Genomic DNA, 14191 nt, shown 5'->3' with positions numbered 1-14191 from the left:
GCCCCGGGGGGGGGGGGGGGGCTGGGGGGGGGGGGGGTGAACCCGCCTCAGCCGCGCGCCGCCAACAGCCGCCAGGGGGCGGCGGGCGGCCGGGCCGGCGAGGCCCTGGCCTCCCCGCCAAGCCCCACCCCGCCGGGTGCCCTCCTCCCGCCCCATTGGCTGAGCGCCGCAGTGGCCGTCGGGAAGGAGGCGGTGGCGGCGCGCCGGCTAGCAGGGGCGCCGGGCGTTGGGCGGCAGCTACGGGTTGGGCATTGCGCCGAGTTGGGTGCGCCATGAAGGAGACGTGCGGGTGAGGCGGCGGCCCCCTCCTTCCCTCGCGTCTCCCTGAGGGGCTGTTTCCCGCCGCAGCCCCCCGAGGGGCCCCTGGCGGGGCGAGAGGCTGCGGGTCCCGGAGCGGGGCTTGGGAGGAACCTGCCTCCCGTCAGGGAAAACTTTTCCTGAAAATAAACGATAAACCTTTTCTGTGTGGAGGCGGGGGTTAGAGGCTCTGCGGGGCTCAGCGCCGGTGGTCGGAGCCCCTGGTTTTTGTAGGGTAAGATTCTCGGTGCCGGTCTCGGCGTTGTGTTGCCACCGTAACCTAGAAACGGCTCGGCCGGCCGCTGCTCTCGGGCTGCCGACCCAGCTCCCAGGCGGGAAAAAAAAGTGGCTTTCTCTGAATGCTGGCGTCAGGAACAAGGTGCTTTGACTTGCCAGCAGGTGTCTGCAGGCTTTTTTTTTTCTTAGTGTGGGTATGTGCGGTAGGAATGGGAGGTGTAACGTGTTACTTCAGTGAAGGTCACGCGATTTGGGGGCGTTTCTTGGTTGGTTGGGTTTGGTGGGTTTGGTGTTTGGGGTGTTTGGTTTGGTTTCCGCTATCAATTTTTAGCCCGTTTCCAGTCATTCCTCCTCCCAAGTGGTGAGGGTGGAAGAGACTGGAGTGATCAGTTTCTGCCTGGCTGGAGGCAAGCCGACCTCATGAGTCAGAGAAACGCATTCGTAGTGAAGGCTCGTACACCGCCCTGATGGCTGAAGGCAGCTCCCTGAACTGTAACAGTGTAAACTTATTCGTTGTCTCTCAGAGCGTGCAGGAGAAAAGGATAGCAGCTTTGTGAAGCTATAAATAAGTGACAAAACCTGCAACGAGTCAGTTTAACTTCTTGTATAAAATTAGGATCTATCGGAACGGAAATATGCTGGAGCTGTTCACTGTGGTAGACAAATCATAGCAAGAGTTGGCAAAATATCAAACTGCTGCAGGCTTCTCGTTTAAACAGAAGGCTGATGGATGAATAGGTAGTATGCCATGTATGCTGCTTTCTCTCTTAAGATCTCTTCTTTGTATATGCCTGGCAGTCTGGTACAGTTAAGAGAGAGAAGTAAGATTTTTTAAATTTTTTTTTTAATTTTTATTCCAAAAGGGGAACAAATCCTATTGGGCATAAGCTACTCACTCAGTAAGACTTTCAAAATGCCATTTTCCTCAACTTTTAAGTTGTGAGATCAAATTTTCAGTAATACATGCAAGCAACTGAAAAATATCTACTATTGACTAAAAGAATTTGCTCTTAATAATATCTGATATAGGTAATTGATATTGTCCTTTATGTCAATCTCTAATTATAGTCTCTGCAGGAAGAATGGGACAATGAAAGGCAGATGGTGGCCTTCTGTACACTGGAAAGATCTTGAATGCTAGCAAAGTCTAAAACCCATTCTTGTGTTGTGCAAACTTTCTGAAGTGCAAGTTGTACAATGCAAGTAATATGTAAAACATGTAGGAAGTTGCTGCTGTAGGTGTTTTAATTTAGATGTAATGCACAGCAATTAATCATAGGCTTTCCTTCTGTATTTGTTATGAAAATGATATCATAAGAAGGAAAATATTATGAATATTTTTACTTGTGAAGTGGAAGTTGACAATGCCTATAAACAAGGCAAGGCAAATTAGGTCAAGGCCTAGTTACACTTGTAAGTAAACAGCCATTCTGACTGGGGAAACTAGTTGATAGGACTACAGTCCTAATACCCCTCCCCAGCTTTTTGGAAAACACATAGAAAAAAGTTTGAAAAATGAGCTCATAGAGAAGGGGGATGAGGGGAACCCACTAGATGACTAAAAGCTGTGTCTGTAATTGGATAAAGCTACCCTGAGAGAAATCCATCTTCCCTCAATGGAAGAGTAAAGGCAACAGTTAGAAATAAGGAGATGTAATAAGCTGTCTTTTTTAAATCAAGTATTGAAGCTGTCCTTTGAGCATTTCCTAATCCCATTTCAGCCAAAATGGGTCAGATATCTTAAATAGTTATAAGCATCTCTTGACTAACCCAGCTAATACTTGAAGTTGTCCGTATGTGAAGTAGGAAAATATCTGGTTGGAATAATGACATAATTAATCCCTTTAGCCTTAAGGTCTGGATATGGACTCTGACAAGCATGATGAGTTGTAGAGACTTTTTAATGTGTCTCCCCCTTTTGCTACTAGTGTTTCTGTAGAGACCCTTGATCCATCAAGTACAGTTCTTGCCTTCTGTCCCACTCCTTTCTCTCTCATGGTTTCAGCTGGTCATGCGAAGTAGGGGTTTCTTTCTCCATTTTTCCCTTTCTAAAGCAAGGGTTCTATGGTGTAAAAAAAAAAAAAAAAAAGCAAAAGCTGCTTCTAATTTAATGTTGTCCTGCCATGTCAGTCTTGTGCTGCTTCTGACTGCAGGTAAGTCTAAACATGCAGGGCAAGTGGAGGGTTGGAGGTGAAAATGATGCCTTGCTGTGACTGCAGTTCCAGGGGCAGTAACCTTGTGGGCCTCCAAACCCAGGTGCCTGGTGTCCTGCTCAGCCTAACTGGGTGTGGGAGCAGCTTGGAACACCTGGCATTTATTTTCAAGAGTGAACCGTTAGAATTTGTTGTGCTGCATGTTTGCCAAGCCTTTGAAGAACTGGTTTTACAAGGTCAAGTTGGAGGATGGCCTTGTGTATGCCTGGGAAGATGTGGCTGAAGGCAGTCACGAGTATGTGTATGGAATGTTTTTATCTTTAACTGTTCTAAGGACTGGCAAACATCCCAGCTGAGCCAGATATGCGTTCCTGTGTTAGTAATATTGGCTGTATGCCGTTAGTTCTTTCTAGATCTTTGTTGAAACATATAAGTTTGATCTTTTAGTGAAATAAACGGAAACTTTTACAGATAGCTTGAGTGCTTAATTCAGTCGCCGCACTGGGCAGTGAGCTAGCTAAACCAGATTTGAGCACCTTCTACAAACAGAGCTTAAGTTGTGCTGCTCTACATGCTGACATGCATCTCTTGGATTTAGATGCATGTACAGCTAAGCCTCTGAACTATAAAAACTGAACACTGTGTTAAGAGCACAAGGCTTTCCTAACAACATTAGCTGCAGATTGGTTGATGTTTTCATTCATACTCCTCCATAAACAAAAACAGGGTAATACTTAATTTAGTGCAACAATTCTGTTTAACAGACCACTTCGTTACATGCCCTTCCTCTACAACCAACTATCATGTCCTTCCAGAATCAGTAGAAGCACAGCAAATACATTTAACTAAAAGAAGCCAGTGTTAAATTGTCTTGTTTAATGTTAGCAGGAAGCTGATGGGAATATCCTTAAATCAAAACTGATATGAAACTGAAATGTGTCCAAAACTTCCGCTGTATGTAGTGTCACCTTTAGGGGATTTCAAACCTTTTAATTTCCTGGTGATCAGTTCTAACTGTCTAGCGCAATGCAAATAAGCTGTATTAAGATGGTAGCAGCTTGGATCTTTTCTTATATCCACAAATGTTTTTTAAAAAAGTGGTTATGACTTCTAAGTTAGGTCAAGTTATCTAAAAATCATAAGCAAGATCTTTTTTTCCTCATTTATATTAATGCTGGGCAAAAGAGTGGAAGTTGATTTGGAAACCTGTAAGTGGAAGGGTGTTTTCCAGTAAGGTGGGTTTTTATTTTCTTTTGTGGAGTCTTCAGTATTTTATTTTCTCCCACAGTACTCCTAGGCTGCAGAATGAGCCTCAAAGGCACTATGGAATTACTTCTCCAATTAGCTTGGCTCCTCCTAAGGATATAGATTGTATTCATACTCAGAAGCTGATTGAAGCGATGAAACCATTTGGGGTATTTGAAGATGAGGAAGAACTGAACCACAGGTATAGCAAGACTGTAGAATTTCTTAATCTCCTGGATTTTTTTTAGGGCAAACTTAACATGAGTTTTCTTTACAGGCTGGTCGTTCTTGGTAAACTGAATAACTTGGTCAAAGAATGGATTTCAGAACTTGGTGAGAGCAAGGTAAGGATTTCTGACATGCTCTTATCAAGAGAGCTGAAACCTTTTTATTTCTTTTAAAGGCGATACTACTAGGATTTATGACAAAGTTCAATTTTTAACTTTTTTCTTAAGTATCAAGGAGAGCTGTAGTAACTGCCATTGAAATAATGTATAAAAGATACTTCAGATCAAGCTCTTCAAGTCTGGGGCACTGAATGAATTTGTGAAGTGGCTCCATCAGTTGACTTGTAGCAGTTAACAAAGCTGAAACAACCTATTGTGGGGTGAGATAGATGGTAAATGGGCAGTAATCTTGCCCCAAACAGCCTACAGCACTCAATCTAGTTTGAAATTATTACACTTTGGTATGGCTCTTAGATTGTGTTAATTTATGTGCCTCTGCTGCAGGGAAGACTGGTAATAGGTCTTAATTTGTTTAAATTAATGAGAGGACTGCTATATTACTCATTTTTTGTGTGTGATTTGCAAGCACTCACTTCAGGAAAACAGTATCAGTCTATTAGACTAACAACTGATACAGGAGTGAGAAGACATTGTTTATGGAGGCTATTGTAGTCTTTCTAAGTAACTTATCTGCTAGTTAAACTTGCACATAGGTCAATGTGTATCTTCTATTCTACAGAAAACTCTCTCTTCTACCCACAGAATCTTCCCCCTTCAGCAGTAGCAAATGTTGGTGGCAAAATATTTACGTTTGGTTCTTACAGGCTTGGAGTACACACTAAAGGTAAACTTCTGTTGTCTGGTCATAGTTCTAATGTTTGAAAGTGTCTTCCAACAATAACAGAAGAAATGGAATCTCTTTGCAGGTGCTGACATAGATGTGGCTTGTGTTGCTCCTAGACATGTAGAAAGATCGGATTTCTTTCAGTCGTTCTTTGAAAAACTAAAACATCAGGAGGGAATAAAAAATCTAAGAGTGAGTAAGCTCTCTCCTTGATAGATTGTACAACTCCTACAATAAGAATATTCATGTTAAAGACTCATATTGGCAGTGAATGTCTTGCAAACCAAAATTAAAAAGGGAATTGTTGCTGAGCACTTTCTAAAATGCTGTTTACGCAGCATGAAAATGTTGAAGTCAAGCTTTTGGTTCTTTTCCTCAATGACTGCACATCACACAAGAATCTTCGTGCAACATTTCTCCCCTACCCATGGTTTGGGAATGAGTCAGCTGTATCAAAAAGCAAGGTTGTCCCTAGGAGCCTTGCTTTAAACTTAGATGTAGTAAGGGGCTTGGAAATAAGGTAATTGCATGCAGGAAGAGGAAGGGGCAGCCTAAAAACTAAGGAAGTTGAATGTGATGTGGAAAGGTTTCTGTCAGTATCTTTGCTGTGGTGTTCCTCTGGATGTACTTGAGGACTTCTAATTTATTTTTTTCTGGTCATATTCTTCTCTGGCTACTCAGCCTGAGACTTTGCAGAAGAGATGCACAGTCAGTTTTACATGAAGTTAATAGCTGTGCTACGAACATACAAAACTGCCTTGTAAAATCACCCTCAGGTGCGTATGTTGTGTACCTTGCGTGTAAAACAGGACTCCTGAGAAGTGTTTCTCTCAGCCTGGTCTTCCTTGTGCAGACATTTTGAAAGACTTCATATGCATAGCTAGTGAGTGTTTGTTTAGATGACTCTCACCTGAAAACAGACTCAGTGGGCTGTGGCACGGTTCTAACAAGTGGTCTACAAAATTGAAAACTGTCCCGTAAGGTAGCTGATAGCATCTCAGGCATGATAGAAAATAAAAATACAGGAGGCTAGTGCACACTGTAAAACGTGGACAGAATTATCTAGATTTCTCTGGATGTTAACCAGTAGTAAGATAGCTACAGAAATCTCTTGCTTTTCTTCCTCACCACCAAGGTAAGTACCTTACAACCTCTGATACTGATGGCTCATTGTGCACTGTTTGTTCATTACAACACATGATCAGCTTCTGAATCTCTTGGCTAAATAACTTCTTAAAGCTAGTATTAGTACTGTATTAGTGCTATACTGCTTGCAGCTTATTAACAAATTTTTTTTGTTCGGCAGCAACTCAGTCTTTATACTGAGTAGTTTAGCAGTGTAAATTCTGTATTTTATCATAGTTTAGGAAAAACATTAAAGTAGCAAAACATGTTTTCTTATGCAGCTATCCCCTCCTTTACAGGCAGTTGAAGATGCATATGTACCAGTTGTCAAGTTTGAATTTGATGGCATTGAGGTAAGCATTTCATATTTTTTTTAAGTGAGTAAATTTTTTTTCTTGCTTTGGAATAGGATAACTTTTCCAGGGACCTGTGACTGTGCTATTTTTGACCACAACCTATCCCAGGAGAAGACATTGCAGTAGAATGGGAGCTTGTAGGAAAATAAGCCCCTAGGAAGCCTGGCAGGCATGGGAGCATCAGGGACATCTTTTTCTAAACCTGTGCTGTAGACCAGGGTAGCCTGCTTGAATAGCATTTATCTCTAGCGTTGTGCAGAGTGGGAGCAGAGGCAATGTCCTTGCTAATTCTTTTTAGCTCTGACAAGCTGGCTTTCTACAGAGGGATGTGTATAGTGTAATTCACTGTATGAATCATGTGAGCAGACTAAATGTTTTGCTGCAACTCAAAAATGAAGTGGTCATGGGACAAACAATCTGGAAAATGCCAAGTAAAAGTACTCGTTTGACTCCTGCCTAGGTTTGTCAGCTGCAGGAATCCTGGTATCTTGAATACATCTTATACAATGAATAAAGACCTGCATGCTGTAGTAGCTAAGCAAGTTACTGATTGGTATCACTATCATGAAGACATTTATTCAATGACCTTTTTGTGGCCTTTATCTGGTACAGACTTTCACAGGATAATCTTCTTGCCTCAGACTGTACTAAAAACCAGATACCTCAGGGACAAAAGGGCTTACTGCATAAAGAAAATGCTCTCTCCTTTGCTGAAGTATAGTTGAGGTGATTGAACTTCTGTCTTAATTCTATGATTAATTTTAAGTTCTCTTTCAATTCAAATTCTAAGTTTAGAGTAAGCTTTTCAACTTTAAAAAACCCTCTTCCTTTCCCTAGCTTAAAAAGAAAGGGGTGATGCAATTAGAGTTTTGTAAATAAAAATGGGACTTCTAGGAATTTTACTGAATCTTCTGGCAAATTAATCTCTTGGGAGATGTATGTATAGTCACATAATTCTAAATACAAATGTTAACCACTCTCTTTAGACTTGACTAACTGTTCCCCACTAGTGTGCTGTTTGCAAACTGTGTGGCATTCTAATGGTTGGCACTTTTTTCCTCTTAAGATTGATCTTGTGTTTGCAAGACTGTCTATGCAAACTGTTTCTGACAATCTTGATCTCAGAGATGACTCGCGTCTCAGAAGCCTGGATATAAGATGTATACGGAGCTTAAATGGTAAGCATATTTACACATCTTTAAAAAGAAAATGTTACTAAAATTTGTATAGAATGCACATTATACAACCCAAGTTTCTGTACAAGATGCAGAAACTGATCCCCTGTATATTTGAGATCTGAGGAGGTGGTGAGTGGGCTTAAATTTAGGTGTTTCAAGTTGTGTGTTTAGGTAGACTTGTGTTTCATGTTTCTTTGATCAGGGTGTGTGCATTGTTCTAGTTTGCCACAGAAACTGCTTCAGATGAATAGGTAGAGCACTTGATAGAGAAGAATGTGGTAGTTCATTAAAAAAAAATAATAATTTAAAATACCTGAAGCCTAACTTGCTCACTGTTTAACACTGACTGGTTTAATTGTTCCTGGCTGTTGAAAGCAAGCTGGCTTTCAGAATCCCATAGAAAGGCCTTACTGAAAATTGTTGGCTGTAGTCTAAACTATGAAAAAGCTGTTGAGGGCACCAGTTACCTGAAGTGATACTGAATGTTATGTGTAATCTATAATTTTTAAGGTAATACGAAGCAAGTAATCCAAACTTGTTTTTGTGGACTTGAAGGATAAACTGTAAGCTATTGATCCAGTATAGCATAAAACTGACTTGTACCTGTTACTAGGAACTTCTGTACTTCAACTTTTTTTTCTTACAGGCTGCAGAGTTACTGATGAAATACTACATCTAGTGCCAAATAAAGAGAACTTCCGTCTCACGCTCCGTGCAATTAAACTGTGGGCAAAACGTGAGTAATGTGATTGTTTGTGATCTTTAAACTTTTCAGAGGCACCTCATGCTGAAAAAATAATACCATTAGAAGTACTTCAGCTTTGGATAGCTGTTTAAATAAGTTTTTAGTTTAAAAATGGTTTTTAGTTTAGATTCAAGGACTGTCCGTGTGGTAGATTCTGTGTATGTGTTTTTTTAATGGAGGTAGAGTGGGGAGTCCCTACAAGACAAGGTGCTGCGTTGCTTATCAGGAGCCTGACTACAAATGATAAAAATGCCAAGTTAAGTATAAAAGCTTGATACATAAGGAAGAAGAAAATATTGTTTGCACGTGTGACTAGAGCAAGTGCTAGAAGAATGGCAGAACCTTTTTCTTAAGGGAAATTGGAGTGAAGCAGTAGCTGTAGCCATGTAGGCAAATTTCAGAGTAGCAGTTTTTTGGGAAGTGGTGTGGTAATGATTCTTTCTCTTATCACTGTAAGGATCATTGCACTGCAAAAATAACTGACTTTGAGGCTGAAGTGTACTAGGTATTCTATAGATTGAGAAGTTGGTGTTGTAAATTTGAAGGAATATACTTGGGTATTGAAAGACTACAGGCTAATGACAATGTATCCATTGCAGGGCGTGGCATTTACTCCAACATGCTGGGATTTCTTGGTGGGGTTTCCTGGGCCATGCTAGTAGCAAGAACATGTCAACTCTATCCAAATGCTTTGGCTTCTACTCTTGTTAACAAGTTTTTCTTGGTTTTTTCAAAATGGTAAGAGCTATTTATGACTATTTTAATTTGCATAAAGTAGTAACACTTTTTGAGGTAGTTTTTCATATAAGATTTACACCAACAACATTCAATCCTACCCTGAATTACATGGCAGGGTTTTAAACGGACAGTTAGTTACTGGCTTTTCTTGTATAGGGAATGGCCAAATCCTGTATTGCTGAAACAACCCGAAGAGAGCAATCTTAACTTACCAGTATGGGACCCTAGGGTATGTAGACATTGAATTCAGAAGCCTTTAAACTTTCTTCTAACCTAAGCTGGTGCTAAGCAAGGTTGTTTTAACATCATAGGTGAACCCATCAGACAGATATCATGTAATGCCTATCATCACCCCAGCCTATCCACAGCAGAACTCTACATACAATGTATCTACATCGACGCGAGCGGTAATGGTAGAGGAGTTCAAACATGGTAAAGTTCTTTCCATGCTTATTAACTGCTTAAAAGGTATAATTCTTGCTATATGAAACCACATTGTCTGAATTGGTTATATTCTGCAAGGTGTTCTGCCCTTTTAGGCAGAATAGTTCCCTGGGAAGTATACTTGTTGCAGACGATAAGGCACCAGTTTTCCAATGAATTGTTGTAGTAGACCTGCATTTTGTCAAGGAAATTCCTGCTTTCTGATCTGTCAATTACTGTTCAAAACCTTTATCTTATAAAGTTTATATCATGCTCCGCTAGTCCTAAAAACAAAATGGTAATAAGGTTTTCAACCTTAATTGTAGGTCTTGCAGTTACAAATGAGATTCTCCAAGGAAAATCAGACTGGTCAAAGCTCTTTGAACCACTGAACTTCTTCCAGAAATACAAGTATGTATGAAATCTGTTATCTGAACTTGAAATTATTTACTTACTGGTTAGCATAGTGAGTTTTGGCTTGCAGTCTAAATAGAAGATGGCATTAATGTTTGTTTTTCAGAAACTGGAGGTACTCATATGAATTTTGTTAAGTGTAGGAAAGATAGAAGAACTGTATGTGTTAAGACACTGACACTGTTTTTGTTAAAAAAAAAAAATCAACTATGATACTTATGTGGCAGAACACAATTCTAAAGGATGTGATCAGTTTTTCTTCAGTTAATACTGTGCTGAATACAGGATATAATCTGTCTTTTCCGGGAGTCATATTCTATACATTTAAGGCAGTTTTGGTCTCACTTGAAGGAATATGAAGTCCTGAGCTAGGATGTTAATTTTTCTTTTCTTCTAGACATTATATTGTGCTGACTGCTAGTGCCTCTACTGAAGAGCATCACTTAGAGTGGTAAGTGTTGCTTTGAATGTGGGTTCAATACATAATTGAAACTCAATTCAGGGTTGCACTTCATTTGTTAATACAGTTAACAAAAATAAAGTATTAAACTGTGCAACTAGGCATGGAATACAGTACCAAGTTAAGTAGCAAAACTAAAAGCTTTCTTGTGAAGGAAAGTTAACAAAAATCTTGCTGTTTAAGAAGTTAACCTAAAGATTCAAGTCATGATGAGAAGGAACAAAGAGGACTAGCATGCATATGCCTGAAGGTCAGATGCTTTGTGTCATCTGGAGAAGCAGATGCAAGGAGTCTAAGGAGACTACTTACCCAACACTACTTCAGTGAGGATGTTCCTTGTTACAGAGACAAGTAAACAGGGATTACTTGGTGTCATCAGATGTGTAGTGGACACTGGAGAGCTAGATCTCTTACTGACTTATAGAGCAGTGGTCTCCAAACTTTTTTGATTGTGCACTCCTATCAGCAAAAAAATATAATTTTTTAACACATACTTGCAGTATATATCTACTTGTAAATAAGTTACATACACATTACTGAAGTTCTAATATTTTCTTCCCATACCCTGGGATGGACGGATGGACACCCCCACACACATACCCCAACACACACCCCACCCCCCCACTTTGAATGAAGATGACTGTTCTAGAGCCTTAGATAACTTGGTTTCCTAACTTTTTTTCTGGATGTAATATTTCATTTAGGACTAGATTGCACTCAATTCTAAGTTGCTCTGGTTATGTAGTCAGCCTATTCCAGACCTGCTTTTCTCCAGTGAAGTGAAATGAGGCTGTTTAGTCTGGGTGAAACCTGATAGTCTGCACAGAGCATCTGAATGCTGATAAATACTATTTACTAAGTTTTTTAATCTAGTAGTGTGCTCAGGCATCTTATGTTTAGTGCTGAAAATGATCATTTCAGCATGCTTGGTAGTGGATAGGTAAATTGGGAGAGTGCTGATGTAATTTGTGAAATGTAATGTGAGAACCACTTCAATTGTAGTTAGAGGAAATGACTGCTTATGACATGATATTTGTCACTGTCTCAAGGGAGATATGTCAATAGTAACTTGTTTAACCTATGTGGATAGGCTGACTAACTGTGAATCTTGAAATATGGGGAAATGGTGAGGAATTAAGGTACTGTAATGTGTGTGTTCTTACTTTGCTCAAGTAAGCAAGCAAAATAGCTCTGTGTAACAGACCCCTGTTCTGAGGGCACCTTGGTTATACTTCAGTTTGGCTTGCGCTTTAAGGCAAATAATTTAATTCTTGTGCTATCTCTAAAAGCTATCTTATTTAATGCTTAAAAATGGCTCTAATAGGTAATACCTTTTACCTGAACTCTTTAATATGTTCCCTTAGAAATCGTATCAGCTACAGCTTGATGTCAGTCAGTTAGGTATACAACAAGGAGTTATGGGCAGAGGGCTTAAAAACATTTCACATTAAAAACTATTTGGCTCTAAGTGAACAAAGCTTATTGTGTCATCACAATAAAGATGAGGAAAGTTCTGGCTCCCGTAAAAGCTGATGTTTTTGCAGTGACAGATGGCAGCAAATGGAGCTTAGTTTTGCATCTGGGAAAATTAAAAGCAGAAGATAAACTTGCTTCAGTTTGTCTCCTATAAGAACAAGTTTAGTTCACCAACTCTTGAATAGATTTGGGAATAGATAGCACATCTCTGTTGTTCGTCAATATAAGATACTGTTGAAGAACGTACAGATTTCTGACTGCCTTCAAAGTTAGCAGTGTTTTAGGTAAAAGGGTAAAATGCCAGTACTTCATTTAAATGAAAAGCCTTTGTGGTCATGATTCATTTCTTGGGTAAGTTTCTGATGATACTGTGTTGACTAGATAATTTGTTTATTAGAGGAACTGTATTTTTCAGTTAGGCTGGGAAAAGGTAAAATCTTTTCACAGATCAATCTGCAGGAAGAATTGCATCTTTACTCAGGTGTAATTGAACAGTTGTGCTTGAGCCTTTTCTAAACTGTTCTTCTTGACCTTTGGGGTAAAAAGGAGTTTTGCTGCACTTCAAAATGCAGCCAGAGGTGCTGGGAATCTGCTTCTTGTTGATATTTTCATTATAGGTTATATGTTGAAGTGTTGTATCTGACCTGTTAAGAGTTCAAGTTAAACTTATTTACCTCTGTCTTTTGGAAGCTTTAAAGCTCAAATGTCACTGGAAACATCTCAAACTACAGTGTGTGTGATATAAATATCCAGTATCTGCTCAGCTGAATGAAACTTACTACTTACTGATTGTTTAGCACTTGTATTAGCATTGTATTATAAAAAAGCATATAACTACTGTGCTGGATACAGTTAAAAATGAGTAAATGTCTTTTGTTCTTACTAGGATTGGCCTTGTTGAATCTAAAATTCGTGTGCTGGTTGGAAACTTGGAGAGGAATGAATTTATAACTATTGCACATGTAAAGCCACAGTCTTTCCCTGGCAACCGAGAACTTTGTAAACAGTGAGTTTCATTACTTTCTGAACTACAGCTTGGCCAATGTATTGTACCTTGTCTATATTCATTCACCTCAGCTTATCTGTGGGAGATCTTCAGTTACATACCTACTGTTTTGTAGGTATGTGGTCTGACGGGCAAAGTTCTGAGCATGTAAGATCTTTTTAAAGAACGGAGAACTTCAGGAAGGAGTTCTTGGAGAACTTAAGTAGGGGCTGACTCTAATCTTTAACTGCTGCGTACAACTAAACTGTTTCACTTAATCCCTTCTTGAGAGTAGATACTAGCATCCAAATAAATGGCATCTGTGCATAAATGATAGACTTGTGAATCTGTCTTTTTAGGAGTGGATATGTGTCAATGTGGTTTCTTGGAATCGTATTTAGGAAAGTGGAAAATGCAGAAAGTGTTAACATTGATTTAACCTGTGTTATACAGTCATTCACAGATACAGGTAAGCCTATATTTTGCTCTAGTCTTGTAAGGTTTCATTTTTTTATTCTAGTGCAAGTTGCTTCACATAGTGAGTTGTTCTTCCTTCTGGTATTAGCTATTAGGTATTTCTATAGAACATGACATATAGAAGATTAGCTTTAAAAACACACTATTTTGACACTTTGGCAAAGTAAGTCCATCTTGAAACAAAAGTGTGCACTACAGTCATATACCATATGTGAAATAACAGTTCTGCAGATCATAGTAAACGATCAGAAAGGAACTGCGATTCCTGAAGTGGACAGTCAGATGTGAAGCCAGGAGATATCCATTTACTGGGTGTAGCTACACTTGTCAAAAACAGTTGTCAGTTGCTGAACTTCAGAAGTGAGAATTAACTGTATCAGGCTCTAAAGTAAGTTGTTAATGCCTGTTGACAGTACTTTTCCAAAATAACAGTTTGTGTATGATATCATCCCAGAACTTTGAAAGTCAGTGAGTTGTCACATTGTAATTACATGCAGTCTTGTATGTAAACCTTTGTGTTCATCTTCCATTAATATTTTTGACAGATGTAGAAATAAAGTAATATTGCAAGTGTTGTTAGATAATGCTAGAATAAAGGGGTTTGGGGCTGAGCAGTCGTCTGAAAGTATAGGTCTTTTCCACAGTCTGTTTACTTCTTCCCAAGCTGACTGCTCTTGTGCCTTTCAGAAGTGCACGTGTGCTGTGAGGCTCATGCCTTGCTATCATAATGACAAACTAAGGAAATCGGGTTACTCTTCTGAAGTGACAAGTGTGTTTGGACAAAAAGTTCTAAACAGTGCACTCCTTTAAA

The 14191-nt window shown here is 39.5% G+C and overlaps 1 protein-coding gene across 1 annotated transcript in view; it reads left to right on the top strand.

The window, feature by feature from the left end:
• Nucleotides 1–272: 272 nt before the first annotated feature.
• The window catches only part of PAPOLG (poly(A) polymerase gamma), a 19878-nt gene continuing 5959 nt past the window's right edge, over nt 273–14191 (top strand). The window contains exons 1-15 of the mRNA XM_010575060.1: nt 273–289; nt 3976–4134; nt 4210–4276; nt 4922–5003; nt 5086–5195; nt 6428–6481; nt 7551–7662; nt 8309–8398; nt 9007–9145; nt 9302–9374; nt 9457–9577; nt 9895–9979; nt 10380–10433; nt 12805–12924; nt 13263–13372. Of these exons, the coding sequence (XP_010573362.1) occupies nt 273–289; nt 3976–4134; nt 4210–4276; nt 4922–5003; nt 5086–5195; nt 6428–6481; nt 7551–7662; nt 8309–8398; nt 9007–9145; nt 9302–9374; nt 9457–9577; nt 9895–9979; nt 10380–10433; nt 12805–12924; nt 13263–13372 (1393 nt within the window). The remainder of the gene's footprint in view (nt 290–3975; nt 4135–4209; nt 4277–4921; nt 5004–5085; nt 5196–6427; nt 6482–7550; nt 7663–8308; nt 8399–9006; nt 9146–9301; nt 9375–9456; nt 9578–9894; nt 9980–10379; nt 10434–12804; nt 12925–13262; nt 13373–14191) is intronic.

This window comes from Haliaeetus leucocephalus, unplaced genomic scaffold, assembly GCF_000737465.1.
Source record: "Haliaeetus leucocephalus isolate CR32 unplaced genomic scaffold, Haliaeetus_leucocephalus-4.0 Scaffold450, whole genome shotgun sequence".
Classification (NCBI taxonomy): Eukaryota; Metazoa; Chordata; class Aves; order Accipitriformes; family Accipitridae; genus Haliaeetus; species Haliaeetus leucocephalus.
Note: the sequence above shows the minus strand (reverse complement) of the source record. Positions and strands in the feature narration are given on the sequence as shown.